We start from the raw sequence: 13,677 nt of genomic DNA on the forward strand, positions 1-13,677 counted from the left end.
GTTGTCAAAATGAGGATCACTAGATGCGGAGAGGCTACCATGGTTGACTGTGTCTGTCGGGTGTGTGAGTGGGACAAGCTGAATAGTAGAGGGTTCTGGTCCACCTGGAGTCATTTAGAATGAGAGTGAAGATGGATCACGGATGGAGGAACAGAGGTGGGGCATGTGGTTGCTATGCCAGTGTTGCCTAGTAATAAGGGGAGTGAAGGAGTTGTGGTTGGTGTAGAGCATGCTCCTGCTGTCAGTGGTAAAATGGAGAGACATGGGGTGAACTGATGGTGATCTCAGTGTGGTTTTCTAATAATGAACCCCGTCGTCTCTCTGTGTGGGAACAATTTTTTTCGCGCTGTGACCCCCTTTCCCAGTGCAATTACCCGGCACAATAAGAGCAGTGGTAGAATTAGACTAGAGGCTGTGCATGCCAGCGCTACTGCTATGCACAGCAGCCCAGCTATGCTGCGTTTGAAATTGCTTTTTCTATTAGAGTCGGTGACATGAACATTGAAGTGCAGGGTATTAATATGTGCCTCATATGTGAAGGATCTACAAAGACAAACCATAAATGTATGACTCATTATGTTACATTCATAAAAAAACAACAATTTACAACCCCTTGCACACTGAACCAAAATCCTGGGTTTTTATAGGTTTCGCCTTTGGTGTGAAAGGGTTCATGGCTCAAAATCCTCAGTTGGGTATGACGCAGCAATCTTGCTAGGAGTTGGCACAGTTTTTCTCCTGGAATTGTGTCCATGTGAATGGGTCGCACAGAATTCCAAGCATTCGCACAATCGATATGTTGTGTTTGATGTCATTGTGTTATGTGAGCAGTTCTGCAGCTGGTGTAACAGCAATGGCGAGAAGCAAACATGTTATTAAAATATCGAATGGAAAACCAGCAACACAGAACAAGCGCCATTCACCATGTTTTGAAGCGCAACATAAACAATGAGGTGACATTACCATGATGTGATCGTGGCACAGGATGAGGTCAGACGTAACTAAGATGCAGGGATTTGCTGGGTGTATCTGAAAGGGGGCTTTCCAGGAAAAATATGGACTTGGATTGTGATTTAAAGTCCTCCGGCTTGGTCGGGCATGCCTAAAGACACAATTGGCCGTGTCTGTGGATGGGAAGCTGGATGTGGGTATGTGTCCTCGTCACTGCACTAGCGCCTCCTCTGGTCGGTCGGAGCGCCTGCTTGGGGGGGAGGGGGAATTGGGGGGGGTAGCGTGATCCTCCCATGCACTACGTCCCCCTGGTGAAACTCCTCACTGTCAGGTGAAAAGAAGCGGCTGGCGACTCCACATGTATCAGAGGAGGCATGTGGTAGTCTGCAGCCCTCCCTATATCTGGAGCGGTGACCGGGACTGCTCGGAAGAGGGGAAGTTGGCCAAGTACAATTGGGGAGAAAAAATAAACAAATAAATAAATAACACTCGTGGTGTAAAAGGGGTCTGATCGACAATCCCAAGGCCTGAAACCATGAATATTCCAGGACTTTGGTGTGAAATAGGCTTTAGATTTGGGCTTTAGATACTCTGGTCTTCTTGGAAAAGGGTGGCTCAACAAGTTAATGTAGAGGGTAACACTGTGTTGCCTTCTGTGATCGTGAGGTTTGACTCCTCTTCTTACTGTACTTTACAAGGAATTAATTTGGTGCGCCATCATGCAGGAATGCCCCAAAGCAAACATTTGGTAGCATTTTAGGTGTTTTATCCTCGGTAGCCACCCGGAGGGTTTATGTGTCAGAGGTGGCGAGGTGGTGGATCTGATCAGTCTGTGTGAAACGCTGCAGTGGCCTGAAAGAGTCATTATTCTTGCTCTCTCTCTGTCTCTCGTTTAGCTTCCTGTCTGTCAAGGTGAATAAGGTAACCTGACCTCTGTTTGGGTGGCATTTCAGCTTAGCCCAGCCGTAGTTTACTTCCCATATTCCTGCTTCAGATGCCAGAGTGTTTGCCGACACGGGGCCTTGCTGAAAACACCCAACTGAAGTGTGGTCAAGCACGGAAAGGCCCGTTAAGCAGAGCGAACTGAAGCGGACCTCAGCATCTGGGATCAGCTTCTGCTTTCTCTTTACTGGCGCACATCGCAGTAAGTTGAACCAGTTCATCTGGACACGTTGGTTTGAGAGAGAGGTTTCATCACTCTTCTAAGTGACCTGCTAGATGAGCGATGAAACGTCTCTCTCGATAAACGCTGTGTCCAGATGAACTACTTCAACTTCCTGTGATTTCCTCACCTGCGTTATTGAGCATGCATGAAGACACTTACCGGTGCATAGTTTGCAGGCTCCAGGTTTTGACGTTTACAAAACTCATCTTCCTTTCACTTTTATTTTTCAGGGCACTTAGCTCACTTCATTACAAATAGTGTACTTGCCTCTTTATCGCTCTTCTTCATGCATTTTCTTCTCGCATCTTCTTCTTCTCTCTTTGCATGCAGGTATACATGTGTTTTAAGATACGTGTCTACATTTTATCTGACACAAAAGATCAATCAAAAGTAATGTCACTTTTCTTTTTATTGACCCCCCTCCCCCTTTTTCTCCCCAATTGTACCCGGCCAATTACCCCACTCTTCCGAGCCATCACAGTCGCCGCTCCACCCCCTCTGCCGATCCCGGGAGGGCTGCAGACCACCACATGCCTCCTCTGATACATGTGGAGTCACCAGCCGCTTCTTTTCACCTGACAGTGAGGAGTTTCACCAGGGGGACGTAGCGCATGGGAGGACACGCTATCCCCCCCCGAGCAGGCGCTCCGACCGACCAGAGGAGGCGCTAGTGCATTGACCAGGACACACACCCACATCCGGCTTCCCACCCGCAGACACGGCCAGTTGTGTCTATAGGGACGCCCGACCAAGGTGGAGGTAACACAGGGATTCGAACCACCGATCGCCGTGTTGGTAGGCAGTGGAATAGACCACCACGCCATCTGGATGCCCGCAATGTCCCTATTGTACTATAATCTTCATCACATAAGCACGGAGTGTAATAAGAGGCCTGTCCTGTTGTGTATCCTTAACAACAGTTTTCCCTTTTCTGCTTGCAAGATCACTACCACCGCTGCCTTCCGGAAGGATTTTCCACACTCCTAATGTTAAAAGAGACTACCTTGGAGGCTCTTCAGTCTGTGGAAAAGAGGACCGGGCATGCACACACACACACACACACACACACACACACACACACACACACACACACACATGCTCGCTCGCACTCATTCTCGCATGCACAGACTCACACATCTGTTTATTTGTTGACAGCCCATGAGGGCCCTGTCAAGTGGACTCCGATGGTTCCCAAGCTTTTCCTTCATTCCCTCTCCAATTAATCTCCTTGACAACTCCCTCTGCAAACATCACTGGGGGAACAACAGCACATTTCTTTTTCATTTGAGGTTTTGCTTAAGCCTCTACAAAAAAAACCAAAAAAAAAAACGGCTCCTTGAAACTGACAGATGTTATCTGCCGTCTGCTACGTGCACCAACACTACATTTGTTCAGCGCGTAACTTCTATTAGACCTTCCACTCGATCTGGACAAGATAAAATGCACTGCAACAAATCACATTATGGCGCCTTCATCCTGGAGCCCCTTTAATAATTTTCTCAGAAAACAATAGAGGTATTATGAAGTAGAGCAGAACAGCATGGTTTTGGCCGGCACCTTGGAAGCATCATGCCGTACGATGGACTCGAACTGCCTGGAAAATTAGATGAGCTGGTTTCACTGTTTATGGGACGGTTCAGATGGTGTAACTCAAGATGTCAAAACGCAGCGCTGTTGAATGACTTTCTAGCATTGTGAACTCATTCTACCAGAAGATTTTGCAACGTCCTCCTATGAGGTCCTCCCAAGTGGGGTGAAACAAAGGCCAAAAGAACACACAAAAAAAAGAAGTATGGGCGGATACCATTAGATTCAGGAGTGCAGCAGAATACTTCTGCTAGGGTGTGTCCGGGTAGCATAGCGGTCTATTCCGTTGCCTACCAAAACGGGGATCAGCGGTTCGAATCCCTGTGTTACCTACGGCTTGGGCGTCCCTGTGGACACAATTGTCTGTGTCTGCGGGTGGGAAGCCGGATGTGAGTATGTGTCCTGGTCGCTGCACTAGCGCCTCCTCTGGTCGGTCGGGGCGCCTGTTTGGGGGGGGGGGGAGAGCATTAGCTTCCCATGTGCTACGTCCCCCTGGCGAAACGCCTCACTGTCAGGTGAAAAGAAGCAGCTGGCGACTCCACATGTATCAGAGGAGGCATGTGGTAGTCTGCAGCCCTCCCCGGATCAGCAGAGGGGGTGGAGCAGTGACCGGGACGGCTTGGAAGAGTGGGGTAGTTGGACGGGTACAATTGGGGAGAAAAAGGAGGGGGGGGACAATCCACCCCCCCCAAAAAAAGAATCATTCTGCTTACATTTGACACATGATATTAAGATCCCCCCAACTCACACTCTCTCTCTCTCTCTCTCTCTCTCTCACTCTCAATCACCCGTAGCCTTAATAGGAATGTTAATCTCGTTAGCTCAGCATTCCAGAGGAACTGCAGGAATCTGTAGTGATGCTAAATTGCTCTGGACCTTGGAAAAAAAATTAACTGGATTTTTATCTCTGTTGCTTGCCTGCATGGCAGTTTTTTAATGGAGTGCTTTAGATGCCATGCCGTTGGCAAAGCAGCACGCACAACTTACTTTTTCACTGAAAACACACTCACCACGTCTTCCCTGAATGAGCGGTGAGCGAGTTTTGACACTACGCTCACGTCGAAGGTCTTAGTCAGATCTGCCCGCTGACGTTTACCGAAGAAGTTGCTTAACTTTGCCTTCCAAATCGCACTCAGCTTGCTTTCTGTGAACCTTTGGAGTTTTAATAATTGATCCTGTCGGAGGCGCTCCAATCATGTTTGCACCGTTTCCTCTTTATGGTGCTCCTTTGAAGTTGAGATGTTTGTTGTCACTGTTTGCATTCGGTAAAGAGGGCTGATGTTATCTCGAGTTTTCTGCTTTTATCCTTAATTAGGTTATGTGGATTTTGAGGCAGGGGAGAGGAGGAGGAGGGGGGCGGCGGGGGGCTGTGGTAAAAATGGAGTGGCTTATCGTTGATGGTGGAGTTAAGGCTTCACTCCCCCGAGGCAGAGGGGGAGCAGATCACAGGACAGAAAGTGTTGCGTCCCTTAATTTATATTTGGATAATACGATCTGTGATGAGCAGCCGCTCTGTGTGATTGTGTTGTGTCGTATTTTTGACCTGTACCTACGTCGCATGTGTGAGTCTGTGTATGCTGAGACTACCTGCTCATCTGATATTGCTCCGAGCAGCTGATTTATTTTGATGCGCCCCGTTGAAAGGATGATAAATCATGTTTATAGGGGCTATTTGAGATTCCACAGGAAGAAGGTCTGATGCCAAGTGTGTGTGTGTGTGTGTGTGTGTGTGTGTGTGTGTGTGTGTGTGTGTGTGTGTGTGTGTGTGTGTGTGTGTGTGTGTGTGTGTGTGTTCTCTCCTATTAACCGACTCAACAGCTTTAGGCTCTCATGCCTGTCTGTCGTCACCCCGTGCTGATGTTTGAGGGAAAGTTGCACAGATAACCTGGGCCCCGTTGTCTCCACGGCAGTGTGTGCTGGCTTGCTGGAGACCAGATGGGCCATCTGTAAACAGACATCGCTGATTACAGACTCCAGAGGCACGCTCGTGAAAACACCGTAGACCTTATCTTGTGATGCCTGCACGTCTTCAATTCATAATGTGGATTATGATAGAAACTGGATGTATTTGACATGTCTCAAAACTTTCAATAGTCAGCGTAACCACACATTTATTTCAGCATCCGGCGCATTCCTTCGTGAATCGCATCTGGCTCGGCGTTAGCAGTCTGTTTTGATTACATGTTGATACATTTCACATCACAGATGAGAAAATATGTAGCATTTTAATGAACAGAGGCCTATTCCCTGTTCATTACCACGTGCACAAGACTCAAAACAGCTCGTGTGTTTTATGGATAGCTGGTCACCCCAAGGTGTGTGCACACTACATCCTCGGTGAGCATCTTCTTTTTTGGGGGATTTTTCTCTCTTTTTTTCTCCCCAATTGCACTTGGCCAATCACCCCACTCTTCCAAGCCGTCCCGGTCGCTGCTCCACCCCCTCTGCCGATCCGGGGAGGGCTGCAGACTACCACATGCCTCCTGCGATACATGTGGAGTCGCCAGCCGCTTCTCTTCACCTGACAGCGAGGAGTTTCGCCAGGGGGACGTGGTCAGATCCCGCTATTCCTCCCAGTTCCCCCTCCTACCGGAACAGGAGCACCAACCGACCAGAGGAGGCGCTAGTGCAGCTACCAGGACACATACCCATATCTGGCTTCCCGCCCGAAGACACGGCCAATTGTGTCTGTAGGGAAGCCTGACCAAGCCAGAGGTAACACGAGGATTCAAACCGGCGAGCCCCTTGTCGGTAGGCAATGGAATAGACCGCCATGCCACCCAGACGCCGCCAGGGGCATCTTTTTTGTAGTGTTAGTATCAACGTCAAACATCAGACTTACTAGCTTAGCTGGATATTGAGCCCATTGGGAGTGTCTACCCACACACACACATATTTATACATAGTGCTGGGCCATATGGAAAATATAATTATCATGTTAATCATAGAACTGTTTGCTAATGTAGAGTATTGTATCACACCAAAACTATTTTTCAAATAGTACTCCCTCAAATATTTCAGACATAATTTTGTGAGAAAATGTTAGGTAATAGATTCGTGTTATCATTAATTTAGACAATAAAAGTTCACATCACAGTAGGACATTATCTGAATTCTTCCCCAACTTTTCTGGGATTTCTACACCTGGATTGTTGAGCATGCATCGAGAGATAATAAATTATTGCCCAGCCCTACACACACACACACACACACACACACACACACATATTTTGAGGTTCTCTCCCTCTCAATGTCATTTTCCTTCTTTTGTGTCTCTTTTTTTTATCCTCCGTTAAATGGAAGCTAAACTGTGATTGTACCTGGCCACCTTCGTCTGCAAGTAATGAGCTGACAATGGAGAGGGAGGGAGAGAGGGAGGGGCGGGCAGCTGACAAAGCCCATTATGGATGGTTCCGACTGTCAGGCGGACTTTAAACTACTCCTACCCGACGGCACTGCCAGACAGGAAGACTGACAGTAGAAACGGGCGTAATGAGCTGGCGCTGGAGAAAGATGAAGAGGAGAACCCCTCTGTACAGACGGTTTGCCCCTTCTCAGCAGTTTCCCCTCCATATTTAACCCAGTTTCTGTCTCTTGCAACTCATCTAGTCGAATACCTTGACAGACATCCAGGGAAAGGGTGTGTTCTGAAATGAAGACTATCAAAGTTACAGTACAGATTTCATTGTCAAAAAAAACTTTTTTGATATGTTCTATTGCTGCCGTATTCCCTGTAATATCCAAATCATTGCTTTTGTAGTTGCTCATTATACTGGCTGCTGTCGGATAGGACTTTCCCAGCAAAAATGGTATGGTGCATATGTTTTCACTGCCACATGTGGAAGAATAAAGGTTGTGACAAGTTTGAAGAAGAAGCAAGTTGTTTTGGCTAAGAAGCAGTAATGGCACCCGCAGCTTGTAGTAGACCTCTAAAAACAGATACCCAGGTTAAAATTCAGGTTGAGTTTTGTTTGTTTTTTTTTTGTTTTTTTTTTAATTGGTGGGGAAGGTGCTGATGCAGCAGCACTGCAGTCGCCATGGCAACTCTGTTTGATCTCAAATGGATAGCTGGGATCCGAAGTGGTCAAAAAGCAGTACATATAGTGACATGTATAACCATAAATATTTATATATTAAACAAAAACCCGTCTTCATGATTACGGCTTTAAAATAGCATGCTAATTACTACCCAACAGAGTGTGTTAGTGGATTCTGGAAGCCTTCCCAGGCATGTGTGCATATTGTGCATATTGATTGGAATCAGAGGCAGGACTTGTTATCTGGGAAGACGGGGAGACTCCCTTGAGATAAAACGCTCGTCTCCGCTCGGTTGTTTTAGCCGTGCATTATCAACACATCACATTCTTTCACAATGGAAGATGCACGACCTTATAGTGCATTGTGCTTTATTGCCTCTAGGAAACCCAAATCAGGAATTTTTTGGAGGGCGAAATAAACTGTAAAACGTAAAGTGTCATTAGATTATATTGTATTTCATTGAGGGATTTGGCCAACTCCTTGTTTACCTTTAAACCTTTAATTACTTTTCTCTTTGAGTATGTGGCATCAGAGTATCTCAAACCACTGTTCCCAATCTCCAGTTTCTGTCCTCTGTTTCTTTTTTTCTTTCTTTTGGATTTTCCCCCTTTTTCTCCCCAGTTGTACTTGGCCATTTTCTGAGCTGTCCCGGTTGCTGCTCCACTTCCTCTGCCAATCCGGGGAGGGCTGCAGACTATCACATGGCCTCCTCCGATACATGTGGAGTCGCCAGCCGCTTCTTTTCACCTGACAGTGATGAGTTTCACCAGGGGGATGTAGCACGTGGGAGGGTCACGCTATTCCCCCCCAGTTCCCCCTCCCCATCGAACAGGCGCCCCGACCAACCAGAGGAGGCGCTAGTGCGGCGACCAGGATATATACCCATATCCTGCTTCCCATCTGCAGACACAGCCGATTGTGTCTGTAGGGATACCCGACCAAGCTGGAGGTAACACGGGGATTCGAACCGGCGATCCCCGTGTTGGTAGGCAACGGAATAGACCGCTATGCCACCCGGACGCCCCCTGTTTCTTTTTATCAATCACTCTCTTCATCCACTTTCACTTTAAAGGTCCCATACTAAAGGTTGGATCGCTGTTGGCCTGCTTATCTCAGTGAAATGTCACCAGGAGACCATACACGGGACATTCCTCTTCATGCACTCTGAAAGTGACTCATATGTACGATTTAAACTAAATTACTAGATTTAGTCAGACAGACAGAACATGACACCTTGTGATTATGCGATAGTGTTGATAGGTGGTTGTGTGTGTGTGTGTGTGTGTGTGTGTGTGTGTGTGTGTGTGTGTGTGTGTGTGTGTGTGTGTGTGTGTGTGTGTGTGTGTGTGTGTGTGTGTGTGTGTGTGCGTGTGTGTGTTCTCTCAAAGTCTCTTCATGTATGTCTGTTTATAGGAGTGTGGGAGTGGCTGTGAGGCTGAGATGTAGGTCACAGTGCCGCCTATGTTTGATCAGTACAGTAAACTTGGCAGACTTCCACAGCTGTGATAGACTTGCCTCACTCTACCTTTTCTCCCTCCCACATTCTTTTCTTTCTCTTTCTCTCTTGCTCTGTCATATGCCCCCCCCCCCTTCTCTCTGGTATGTGAAAATGCCTTATCTGTATGCATCGTCTCTGCTGGGACTTTTGCCAGGATTTGTTCCATCACTGCACTGATCTGAACTTGCACATAGACATGCATAAACACACATATACACACACACGCATGCATGCACACACACACATGTACATGTACACATACACAGCACAGAGCTTGTCAACATGTCAGTATGCATTTCGAATGAAACCATCAGCCTCAGCTTTGCTGTTTATCTATGAAAACCATAACCTCACTACAGAGCAGGCTCAGCCTGATGGGATATGGCGTGCCAGACCCCACATCCCAGCTGTACGCCTGGTGCAGGAGTGGTAAGCTGTCTGTGAACATTACATGATAAATATGGGAAGTAAGCCATCTGTGTGCATTACCTGATAAAGGTAGATGTTGTGGATGGTTGCACTGATTTTTCTAATCCATCTGCCCTCCCCTCCAATCATTCCAGCCTTACACAAACATAACATGTGCCTGCTGTGAATCAGGGAATTGTCGCGCTTCGTAGATCAGTTCTAGGAAATGGGCTTCAATGCATTTCATTCTAATATTATCATGAGTGATTGTTTGACCAGGGCAAACTTCATCTTTCCATACCTTGTATGTTAGGTGTACCAGATAACTTCAGTGCCCAAGAGGGGTCCCAGCTGGATTACCTTCATTCAGCCTCCGCTCTATGGTCCCTCAACTTTATCTGACTGTCTGTTTACTGGATAGTCTTTCTGCTGCCTGTTTCTTTTCCGACCACTGGCTTGTCTGTTGGACTGTTTGCCTGCTTGCGTGCCGTGCCTTCTGTCTGTCTGTCTGTCTGTCTGTCTGTCTGTCTGTCTGTCTGTCTGTCTGTCTGTCTGTCTGTCTTTGTGCCCCAGTTCTAGCCACCTGCAGCCAGACAAAGGCTGGTTTGATAAAGACGCAGCCAGGCTGGAGAAGGACAGAAGAGGTGGGGGGGGGTGAGGATAGTCAAAGATTTAACATTAATGAAAGATCGCCCTTTTTCTTGGCCTCATTCATAAGAGAGAACACACACACACACACACACACACACACACACACACACACACACACACACACACACACACACACACACACACACACACACACACACATTCACCCTCATGCAGGTGCAGGAGTGCATCATTGACAGTGGGCCTTTGACAATGATAACAAACTTTAACATCAGGTATGATAACATTGTGATGCAGGGCACCGGTGGACCTGGCCCATCACACCAAGGAGTCAGTTATTGATGAGCTCATAATGGCAGTTCTTCAAACAAGAAGGATAAGTGCAGCTGCTGAGTTCAAATGAGATTGTCCCTTTTTCATCCACTTTTAGTCTGTGTTTCCCCTGTCTGTCATCCATCCCAATTTAATAATGCATCCCTGTCCCTTAGAACATGACATTGTATTATATTCTAGGTTAACACGCAGCACAGTGTTGTGCTGGCATCGGCCCGACCCTCTGTCCTTTTCTTCACTGAGATGTGGGCAAATAAAGCAGAAAATATTTCAGTCACTCAGCTAGCAAACGGCACAGGATGTGAAGAAACGATTTAAAAGATTTAAATGTGGATGAGAGTATGTACAGCACATCATGTCCTAATTTAATAGAGCTTTTTTTCCTTGAGTGGGTGGCACAAGGACCGTGAGGCAAGAAGCTTTTTAGTACAGTCACATGTGTGTGTGGATGTATGTGTGAGTGTATCTACATGTTTGTTGGAAATCCATACTTTCAATCTCCTCTTTTAAGACACAACTTTTACTAAAGCGTGAAAATAAGCCTTCCATGGTCAAGCCTGACTATATTAATACTCATGACTAGCTAAAAACATAAAAGTATCTAAAGCAAGAGTGTATGTTTGTATGTTCGCTTAAAACTCCAGAAATACTCATTGTAGAACAAAAAGAAAGGTATCTTTAGAATCAGCACTTTCCAAGGATTGCACAGCTCAAAAATATTTCAAAAACCAAGTAAAACATTTGATTTATTTTCGAAAGAGGCATTCCAACAATGCTTTGTGGAGACTTCCGGCAAATCCTTCCAGTGGTCAAGGAAGGCACTACACCTAACATTGTCAATGCTAGCTAGCCTGAAGGCACACAATGTGGTTTACCCTGAGGCGCTTGAGCACTGAGCGATTAATACACACATTGGCAAAGAAGCTTGATGAATGGATTGAAAATTATGACATTTGATAATTTTCGTTAATAAGATTCATTTATTCGACATTCTTTTATCACATGTATCATATCATAAACTATCCTATATTTCATCATCGATTATATCATAAAGATCAGATCGTGTTGGTTGTTTTGGTGAGAACATTTTCCCCGGGCAATGCCAGGTACCTCTCCTAGTTTGCATATAAAGTCATGTGATAGCCATGTGATCATGACATCTTTTAACATGTAAAGATCACTTGACTGTTGGTCATCGGTTGCCTTGTGCAAGCTTAATAAATGGAAAATCCAGTTCAGTGTAAATATCAACATTGTAATCCTCACTTTATTTTCTCTTCCTCTTTCCTCATTCTGCTCCTCTTTTCTTTCTTTTTTCTCTTTCTACCTCAGTCCTGTCCACCCAGGCTGCTGCCATCCAGTTTACCAAGGAGCCCAAGTCCCAGGATGCCTTGCACGGCCGCAGCGCCATGCTGCGCTGTGAGGTCAGCGATCCAGCTGACATCCGTTATGGCTGGCTGCACAACGGTCAGCCTCTGGAAAATAACGAGAGGCGCTTCCAGGAAGGTGGCAATCTCAAATTCACCGCTGTGGACCGCAGGCAGGACGCGGGGAACTTTGAATGTTTGGTCCACAACACGGTCACGGGAGAGGAGCTCCACTCAACCAACGCATCCTTCAATATCAAGTGTGAGTGTTGCGTTTTGAACCCTTCACGTCTTTCGTCTTGGTGTCTTCAGCCGGGGACATTTTGAAACAGCCTGCTGTTATGATTTCTTTGGTTATCGTCTCCAACCTCCTGAGTGTCATAAATCGCAACAATGGTCTGCATCCAGTTTCTGCATCAAAAAAAGCAAAACAAAAGTCGCAGTATAGGATGACAGGTAGTTTGAGCTGTAGGAATGTTTCCACCTACTTGTTACCTTGTTCTTTGTGGCTTGCCCTCCCGCCTCTCCAAAGGAAACCGGATATGTGCGCTACTAAGCATGTGTTTCTTGTTTCTTGTATCTTTTTCTTCTCCCTACCTGTTGTGTAACACTCTATTCCCACATCTTCTAAAAAGGCTTTTGTCTGGAAATTACTGAATAGTGTAATTCACCTCCCAGCCATATAATTATGTAGGTCTACATTAACGCCGCACTCCTTGCTTCAACATCGTGTTCAAGATGGGCTTTTGACATGCATGGATTTTTGTTTTTTTGTTCCCCCCCCCCCACCCCCCCACCTGTTTCTCCCCAGTTGCACCTGGCCTGTACCTGTGTGGCTTGCTGTCCGATCATTATTTCTCATACAGAGAACATGTAAATGTTTTCATTGGAAACTGCACAACAGGCATTTGGGGGGGGGGGGTAATTTCTCAAGCAGCACATCATCTAGCAAAAGACATCCCACAGATTAGACACTCTTCTGAGATTACAGATTACCCCAGTCTTCCAAGCCATCACGGTCACTGCTCCACCCCCTCTGCCGAGCCGGGGAGGGCTGCAGACTACCACATGCCTCCTCCGATACATGCGAAGTCGCCAGCCGCTTCTTTTCACCTGACAGAGAGGAGTTTCACCAGGGGGAGGTAGCACGTGGGAGGATCACGCTATCCCCCCCCTCCGAACAGGCGCTCCGACTGACCAGAGAAGGCGCTAGTGCAGTGACCAGAACACATACCCACATCTGGCTTCCCACCCGCACACATGGCCATTTGTGCCTGTAGGGATGCCCGACCAAGCTGGAGGTAACACGGGGATTCGAACCAGCATTTCCGGTGTTGGGAGGCAACGGAATAGACCGCTATGCTACCCGGACGCCCCTATGCATGCATTTTTTCTGAACACTTTGCCCTGTTGAGAGTTTTGAGCACACTGAGATCTGAGTTGGGTCTTTTTGTCCCACAAGCAAACCTCAGCCACCCTCTTGAGTTTCAGAGAAAGCCGTGGGAATGCTGCCCAGCCCTTCTTGGGCTTAATAACAGCCGTGTTAACGTATTGTTGAAGGCCCTTAGGTACAAGTTGTCATTGAAAAAGCCTTTGTGTCACAGAAACACACTGGGTTGTACCAGTAATTGAGAAAATGACTGCAAAGCTTGCTAAATAATAGCACCTTCTGGGTTGTGATCTCCTTTCCAGTTAATTTCAAATAAGTTTTTTCCCCCTGC

The 13,677-nt window shown here is 46.7% G+C and overlaps 1 protein-coding gene across 1 annotated transcript in view; it reads left to right on the forward strand.

The window, feature by feature from the left end:
- LOC130122679 (inactive tyrosine-protein kinase 7-like) overlaps positions 1–13,677 on the forward strand; it is a 115,440-nt gene that overhangs the window by 51,716 nt on the left and 50,047 nt on the right. Inside the window, exon 2 of the mRNA XM_056291648.1 lies at positions 11,922–12,218. Within this exon, the coding sequence (XP_056147623.1) occupies positions 11,922–12,218 (297 nt within the window). The remainder of the gene's footprint in view (positions 1–11,921; positions 12,219–13,677) is intronic.

Source organism: Lampris incognitus, chromosome 13 (assembly GCF_029633865.1).
Source record: "Lampris incognitus isolate fLamInc1 chromosome 13, fLamInc1.hap2, whole genome shotgun sequence".
NCBI classification, from domain to species: domain Eukaryota; kingdom Metazoa; phylum Chordata; class Actinopteri; order Lampriformes; family Lampridae; genus Lampris; species Lampris incognitus.